This window comes from Jatropha curcas, chromosome 6 (assembly GCF_041381405.1).
Source record: "Jatropha curcas cultivar XTBG-Jc1 chromosome 6, XTBG_Jcur_1.0, whole genome shotgun sequence".
NCBI classification, from domain to species: domain Eukaryota; kingdom Viridiplantae; phylum Streptophyta; class Magnoliopsida; order Malpighiales; family Euphorbiaceae; genus Jatropha; species Jatropha curcas.
Window position 1 is genome coordinate 6,598,494 of NC_143156.1, and position 8,302 is coordinate 6,606,795.

An 8,302-nucleotide genomic window follows, 5' to 3' on the forward strand; every position below is an offset into this window, starting at 1 on the left:
CAACAGTTCATAATTTTGAACCGGAACCGACGGTTCAAAGGCCGATTAAGGTTCATATGAATGTTAAAATATAAACTGGAACCTGCCCGGAACTGGCGGTTAATGGCAGTTCCAGTCCGGTTCGAACCCGATGCACAAAAAAAATTGTAGCTTAAAATTTTTATAAAAAAATTTATATCACTTGATTTGATTGTAGTTGATTTGATTTAAGGTGAAGAGAAGTACAATGGTACATAAGTTATAAAAAGTAATGAAAAAAAAATACACGTGATTTGACTTAATTTGTACAAAAAATGGTACATGAATAGTTGATTTATAAAAAAAAATACTTTCAAGTGTACAAAAAAAGAGTGTAACGGATAGTTTTTGATATGATAGGTGTTTTTTATTTATTTTTTGATAAATAAATGTTATTGATTTCTTAATCATTTATTTATTTATTTACTGTAATTTTCTAAATTATCCAAAAATATAGCTGTTATTTTTCTGTTATAAGGGACAATTTGGGAAACTAATAAATGAGAAACATGTATAAATATGATGAGTTGATGATTTTTTTATTTCACAACCAATTATATCCTAACTCTTCTCTTATTTTCAATCAAAATTCTCTCAAATTTCCATAGTTCATTATTTTTCCTATTGCTTTATTTTCATTAATATTGGAATTATCTATTGTTTATTTTTTATTTTCTTACATCCAATTCCAAATTCTTTCTCTAATCTCAATTTTTCCATTCATAAATTTACTTCATTTGATTTTTTTAATAATTTTCTTAGTATTTGAAAATAATAATTTCTAACTCATTCCATTAATTTTATATTCCATTTATAGTTTTCTATATTAATGAATTAGCAAAATTTGTAAATTTAATGTAATAATAGTTCGAAGTTAGTTAATAGAAGTTTTTCTTTTAAAATTTTATAATAATTTATTTAGTTAATAAAATTTAAACATTTAAAATTATTATTTATTTATGAATTCGGAATAAAAATTTTATTATTTTTTTAAAAATTTGCGTAATACTAGAACCGAATTTGAACCGTAATTCGAACCGTCAGTTCGCCGGAACCATGCCAGAACCGGAGGTTCAAGGTTAGGTTTCAATTCAAAATTTTAAACATATCGAACCGGCGGTTCACTGAACCGGCCATGCCTATATTTTTATATAAGGAAAACAAATTAATTAAGTTAACAGGGATATTGCATGAACCATTTTTTTTTGAAGGGGGCAACATCTCCCATCAGTGCTCGAGAGTTAGTGCACCCTATAAGAGTGTCTAAAATCGAAACGTTAACATCTGACTAGTGGCCCAAGCCGACGGGGCAGCAGCTAACACATCTAGTAACCCCTTTCTTATAATATATGTCCAAAAAAACAATCCCAACGTATAACTTTTTTTTTTTTTATTGTGTGGAGAATTATCTTGTTACAATTATGGTTGAATAATTAATGATGATAGGAGGGAGTAACTCAGGGGACCAATACGTGTCGTGTCCTGTCCGAGTTCATGCAACCATAATAATATTTCTTGTTGCAGTGAGCAGAAAGTCCCTTACTACTAATATTTTTCAGATCCTTGTGTACATATATTTGAATCTATAACATTTAATCACAAGCATAGCCAGTAGTCAGTATCTGTGGCTTAAGAAACCCTATACAAGTTCCCTTTACCGTATTTCGCATCAGTTTGATAGACATTTTGCCCAAATGAAATGTAATAATTAAATTGACAACATTACTACTGTCTTATGTGACAAGAGAGTTGCTCAGAGTTAAAAAGAAGGGAAGAACCTGTTAAGGTTCCAAGGCAGTGAATAGAAATCTTCGGTCCTCGTGTCTTGATCGTATTTCCAGAACTTCACCCACCAGTGTCTACCACTGTCTCGCCAGGTTGAGCTGTGACTAAAACTGTGAGTGCAGTCTAATAAGAATGCAACTATAATCGCCACTGTTGCCGAAGATGAGAAAATCACTTGCATTATGTTGTTGAACTGTAAGCAAAGAGAAAATTAGAACTTTTTGAGAGGATAAACACGAATCATTTTAATCGTATGTAACCTTTATTTGATATAAATAAATTTGAAGTGTAGAATTCATTTATAAATGACAGAATTTTTATTTAATTAAGTTGAATTTCATAAAATTAAATTAGATATACAAGAGTGAAATAAATATATTTACCCTTGCCAAACATGAAAATAAGAAAATTCAAATAAAATTTCACAGAATAACAACCCTAGGTATTATATCACAAAACAATACATACCAAGATAGCATGAGTGTGGAAAGGGCTATGTCCAGAAATTAAGAGATATTCATTGAAGTATTGTGGCACAGAGAGGCCCATGAAGAGGGCAAAGCCAAGAACAAACTTTGTCCTGAAGCTATTTAGGTTGCAGAATTGGAGAAATCCAATACCAGCTGAAGCTGCTCACCCCACACAAGTATATCACAATCAAAATCAATTTATATAGTATCTACCAACAACAATTAAACAGTAGAGAAGCAGGTTTTTGGCGTTACCAGGAACGAGAATAACTCAAATTCTATTTAACAACATACCATAGGGCATAAAAAAAACATTGACTTTTGTAAAGAACATTGATTTCAGTAGTCTTGCATGTTCCAATTTCAGGTCATCAGGAAATGGTACAAAAAGAGAGATTTTTTAACATATGTATCAAAAGAAAATGACAATTGATTTGCAAAGAGTTATAATCATGCTGATCTACAAGGTGACTGAATCCAAAAGATTAAAACTCTATGCTTCAGGTTTCTCAGTGCATTCTTCACTTGTATGTAGACAAGAAAACATGATTTTACTTTTTTTCTATATGAATTCATTTAGTTATTTAAGAATGGAATATTGATCTTATAAATCTTGAACTTTGAACAATTAGCTTTATTAAATATTATTCCAAAATCTTTTAGTGATACAAATTGTATCCAAGGATAGGAATCATCTCATAAGGCATGTGTCGAAACAAAGTTTGCACTAAATTGAAATTCTAAAACTCTCTAAACCCTATGGCCTCCTTTTCGCCCTTAACACGCAAAACAACCTTTTTGAGAGCAACTTTGAGTGGGCTCCAGAAAGTTCAGTTCTATTCAAACTGAACTCACATAGCTATGTTAGTATGCCAATTTAGCTTCCACTCAGACACAATTCCTACCTTCAGGTACAATTGTTACCGATTATGAAGTCTAGAATAAAATTGATAGATTAAGTGAATAAAATGAAATTTTGCCTAAAGTTCAGAATTTATTCAGTTTTATACCCCTTTAAGAATCTGCAAATTCACCAACATCTTATGAGGAAGAGGCAAAACAAAATTTTAAAGTTCTCAGCTAAAACTCCTCAAAATTACACCAGAACTCATTTCTATCATAGAATGAAGTGTCAAAATGTTCAGCAAAAATCAGTTCTCCTCTTCATTTTCTAAAATATATATCAGCCATATCATTGACTAAGATACAGGGAACGAATGCATACCCACGTAGGCAAAGAGAACACAGTACAAAGCTGCCACAATTGGTAAGGGTATGGAAGCAAGAATAGCCCCGAATTTTCCTGTTAGAAATGATCATAAAACAATTATAGCTACCATTGATAGGATAAAATTAAAGGTATTGTGCTATAGTCTTGGTTGCAAAATTACTTAAGAAGAAAGAAGAGAAAGGAAAAAATTGAAAACAAGTAAAACTTTAACAATCAAATAAGACAGGACAAATTGGGATGTAGAATAGATCATTATGGTATACCGCACCTAATACAGAAAAGAAGAACATAGATCCTGCTGATATTTCAATGACTCTCCGACTTCCAACTCGTGTCAATCCCAAAAGACCCGCACTTTCACTAGAAGTAAATAACAGATAATTATTAGATCAAAGCATCAGCAGAAGAGAAAACTAGGAATAGGATATCCAAAAATTCAATGAAACATGCAATCATGCAGAAGCTTTATATCTGCCTACGTGAATTGACAACAGCAGAACCTTCAATGAGCTTCAGAATTATTTGTGATTCAATTAAGATCTGAGAAAGCAATATACATTTTTTATTCTTAATCATCTTTCAGCAGGATGGTTGTAAAGTTCAATTTTAGTCAACAGAAATGTCTACAAAAATTTGCAAGTTAGGAAAACTCAATAAAGAAAACATATGAAGCTCATTCAAGATTGTGCAAGTTGATAATTAATGGATGAAGCATGGTCAAATGAAGATCAGAGTATCATATGTACTCGTTTGAAAAAAAAAATTCATAAAACAAAAGGCAAATAACTGACATAAAAAATTCAAAGTCATTACACTGAAGCAGTCAAACCACTTCCTGTACCACAAAGTCCAGCAAGCAAAGTTCCCATTCCCTGGATATTCATAAAAGTTAAAAGAAGTGATAGAGAGATCAGAACCAGAAATTATGGGATGTAGAAGGTGATAGTGTGTGTATATATATATAGAGAGAGAGAGAGATCATAGGATCATTTGTTACCGGCCAACCAATACCACGGCTGAGTACAGAAGGTGGTATAGGAGTGGCACTCCCATATCTTGATGCTGCAATAATTTTTCTGGTAGACTGCAACCAAAATGTAATGAGACCTTAGGATATCAATAATGAGAAGGGAGTAGATATTCACTAGCAAATATTAAAGTATCAATCGGGAGGATGCAATCAGTCATAAAGGAAGAACGTGAATAGAGGACCCTCTAATTCAAGGCATTCATGCAGGTAAACCAACTTTATTTTCATAAAGGCATTGAGGTTGTATCCACAAAAAATCATCAAGAAAAAATGGTTTAATCTTCTCTAGTGCATCTAGCTAATTCTGTTATATCTAAATGTTAAGAAGATGGAAATCCATGAGCATATTTCAGATTTGGCTGCGTCCTTGCTTTCCGCAAAATTTGAATTAGGTGAATCATTATATTCAGCATCAATAAAAAACATATTCCAACAAAGAAAAAAAAAATATTGCCTCAACAACAGCAACAAAACAAGCAGCCGTCATCGCAAAAACATCACCACCATCAAAAGTTGGACGTCCCCAGCGAAATGGATATGGAGATTTTATCCTGCATGGTGTTAGGGCCTGGCAATAAAATTACTAGAATAATTACGGCAGTGGAAAAGTAAAATTGTGACATACAATTCACCCTTAACTATTTAATGCTACGTCCACGGGACAAACTCCGAATGATTCTTCCACTATTAAAAAAATTTTAGGTACACAAAGAGAGTAATACAAAAATAGTGGCACTCAAAGTGTTTTCCAAAAATACCCAAAATAATTTTCTCACTATTTTTCTCTCCCCTAGTTTTAAAAAACTCTTCCTAAAACTAGATAATTCTCTCTACATTTTTTACTTCTTTCTCTACTATGTGTTTTGTGAGCTACAAACTTCTGCATTTTTTACTTCTTTCTCTGCTATGTGTTTTGTGAGCTACAAACTTCTCCTATTTATAGGAGAAGAGGACGCGTTAATAACTCGTCTACCGATTTTTTTCAAAGAAAAGGTGTGTAACGTTTCCTCTTTCCCTTTTTTTTTTCTTTTCAAAGCGTGTGGGTCCCACTTAAGTGGGCACCACACAACAATTCTCCCTCTGCACACTTAAGTGGAGACATTAGCCATTATCAACCCTGCAGCTAATAAACAGTATTCGAACTTCTCCTTTGAAAGAATCTTCGTCAACATGTATGATCCATTTTCTTCTGTATGGATCTTCTCAAGCTGGTAACAACTTCCTCTCCAACATATCACTGATCCAGTGATATCTAACACCAATTTGTTTTGATCTTAAATGGAAAGAGGAATTCTTTCCAAAGTGAATTGCGCTTTGACTGTCACAAAATATCTGATATCGTTCTTGATGAATTTCGAGTTCATTCAAGAATTTCTTCATACACAGCAACTCCTTGCATGTTTCAGTAATCTTGACTGCCACAACACGGCTCCCCCTGCAAATGTGATTGGATATCCTGAAAATCTATTTCATTGCAGTCCAATGTTCCTTTCCAGGATTTGAAAGAAACCGACTCCCTACTCCAACTGATCGAGCAATATCTGGCCGTGTATAAACCATGGGATACATCAAGCTTCTAACTGCTGAAGCATATGGAATCTTTTTCATTTCTTCCTTCTCTCCATCGATAGAAGGGTACTGTGTAGAACTCAATTTAAAGTGATTAGTAAGAAGACAACTAATTGCTTTAGCGTTTTCCATTCTAAATCTTTGAACCTTTTTAATCTTCATACCAAGAATTTGCTTTGCCTGTCCCAAGTCTTTCATGGCAAAAGACTTACTTAGCTGTTTCTTCAAACTAGTAATTCTGACCAACATAATTCTATTTTTTTAAAAAAAAAAAAAAAAAAAAGCAAATATAACCCAAACTGATAATTTGTATGGTGGTGGATGAAATCAATTTAATTATATGATTTAGGTTCTAAGTAAGTTGCAGGAATGAAAGTGACTTTTATATATGGGCATAGAGTGAGTTCATAAAAATAAAATGGAAATGGTAAAATGACTATTTTCCATCACTAACCGGATTTTGTTTCTTTCTCTCCATCTAAAAAGGATTTTGTTTTGGTCTACCAATTAATTTGAATATCAATTTAAAGGAGCATCATAAATCATTAATGACTCTTATATAATTTTAGGCGGTATTCGGCAACTACTTTTTTAAGTAGCTTTTAGGTCAAAATGTTAAACGCTATTTTTTATAGTATTTAATAACATAGCTTTTAAACTCACTTTTTGAAGTTAAGATAACGTTTTATTAAAAAGTTAACACATGTAACGTTTAACTTTTAGCGTTTTTTGAAAAGCTACTTAAATAACTAATAACTAAACGCTATTAAAACAGTTAACAGCTGCCAGAACAATTAATTTTATTGAACACACCCTTATATCGAACATAAACCATACAAAATCATGCAAGTATTTATTAAGAAAGATGTACAAATTCTAGATTTCAATTTCAGTAGGAATAATTTACCTCTATAATATTAATTCTATTAGGTGGTGTGTTCTGTTTTGGCTATTTGCACAGCAATAATTTATGTGCTTTAAATGCATAATAGTAACACCATCATATTATTCATTGAACATAATAGAAACAATAGCCTAACTTATCACCCCTTCATCAAAGTAGTTTCTAGAAAACAGGTGGGATTCACTTTAAAATTTTGCAATTTATTTTAATATTACCTGTCAAATTTTAATTGGTCTAACAGCATTACCTCAAAACTCTTGCTACCAAATATGCCACAAAACAATTTTATAGTTTTGAAAACTTTATTATTAGTGGTTTCTTTCTGAAAACACATCATTTTTGTTCTTTAATAGTCCAACTTTACCCTTTTAATTTGATGTCAAAGTACAACAATAGCGTGCTTTAATTTCAAATTAGTTGGAGTCCACTGTATAAACCATTTTTTTTTTTTATATATTCACTCTAATCACGTCAATGCAAAGAAAATTGGAATCGCGCTATATAAACACTTTTTATTGAAAAAACTTTTGAAAAAAAAATTTTAATTATTTAATATATTAATAAATAAAAAAACATAAAATAGACAACAACAGTTAACTAAAGTATGTAAATTCATTTGTATAAAATTTGTGACCAAAGCTGAGGTTCCGATTGCAATTCATACTTGTTCCTGTAGAATATAACATATATAGTTATGGGGCTTTAATACTCAAAGTTGAATGAAGTTGGGCTTACCTCCTTAGCAGTCTTACCTGTTGGAAATTGGAATGCAGTGCACAGAGCTAGCCCAAGTACTGTAAGACTCAAGTTTCTTTGGGAGAACAAGCTTGAGATAATCAGGCCCCTAATCTAATTGTAGTGGTTTCCTCTGCACATAGATGAATGCGGCGAGTGTAAGTTTCCTTTTCTTTTCAATTCCTTTAAGAGCAATGCTTGGTTCAAATTATGTCAAAGGGAAATTTCGAGGCAATAAATGAATTTGAGGAGGCCAGAGTAAATTTTTCAAAAATTAAGGAGACCAAAGTGAAGAAAATTAATCTTTTATACTAAATTATAAAGCAAAATTTTAAAAAATGATGGAGTTTGGGGCAGTCCCCCTCCCTCAAAAAATTAAAAAAAAATCTTTTTTTGATTAAACTGTTGTTTCTATAGATTCCTCTTATGATGAGCTAAAAGTTTTTATAAATTTTTATGCGTATTGGCTAACTTCTTTGGCTGAAAGTGTATTCTTGAAGCCTTAATGATTGGTTTTTTTCATGATTTCCCAATTGTAGTTTATTTTAGAGTTTATGTTA

The 8,302-nt window shown here is 31.8% G+C and overlaps 1 protein-coding gene across 1 annotated transcript; it reads right to left on the minus strand.

Moving 5' to 3' along the window:
- Positions 1–1,558: 1,558 nt before the first annotated feature.
- On the minus strand, positions 1,559–4,656 carry LOC119370302 (nucleobase-ascorbate transporter 4). Its single transcript, XM_037638134.2, has 6 exons — positions 4,502–4,656; positions 4,318–4,376; positions 3,773–3,864; positions 3,499–3,576; positions 2,272–2,432; positions 1,559–1,996 (listed from the first exon to the last, which is right to left on the minus strand). The coding sequence occupies exons 2-6, from the start codon at positions 4,371–4,373 to the stop codon at positions 1,778–1,780; spliced, it is 606 nt and encodes a 201-aa protein (XP_037494062.2). The 5' UTR covers positions 4,374–4,376; positions 4,502–4,656; the 3' UTR covers positions 1,559–1,777.
- Positions 4,657–8,302: the final 3,646 nt, after the last annotated feature.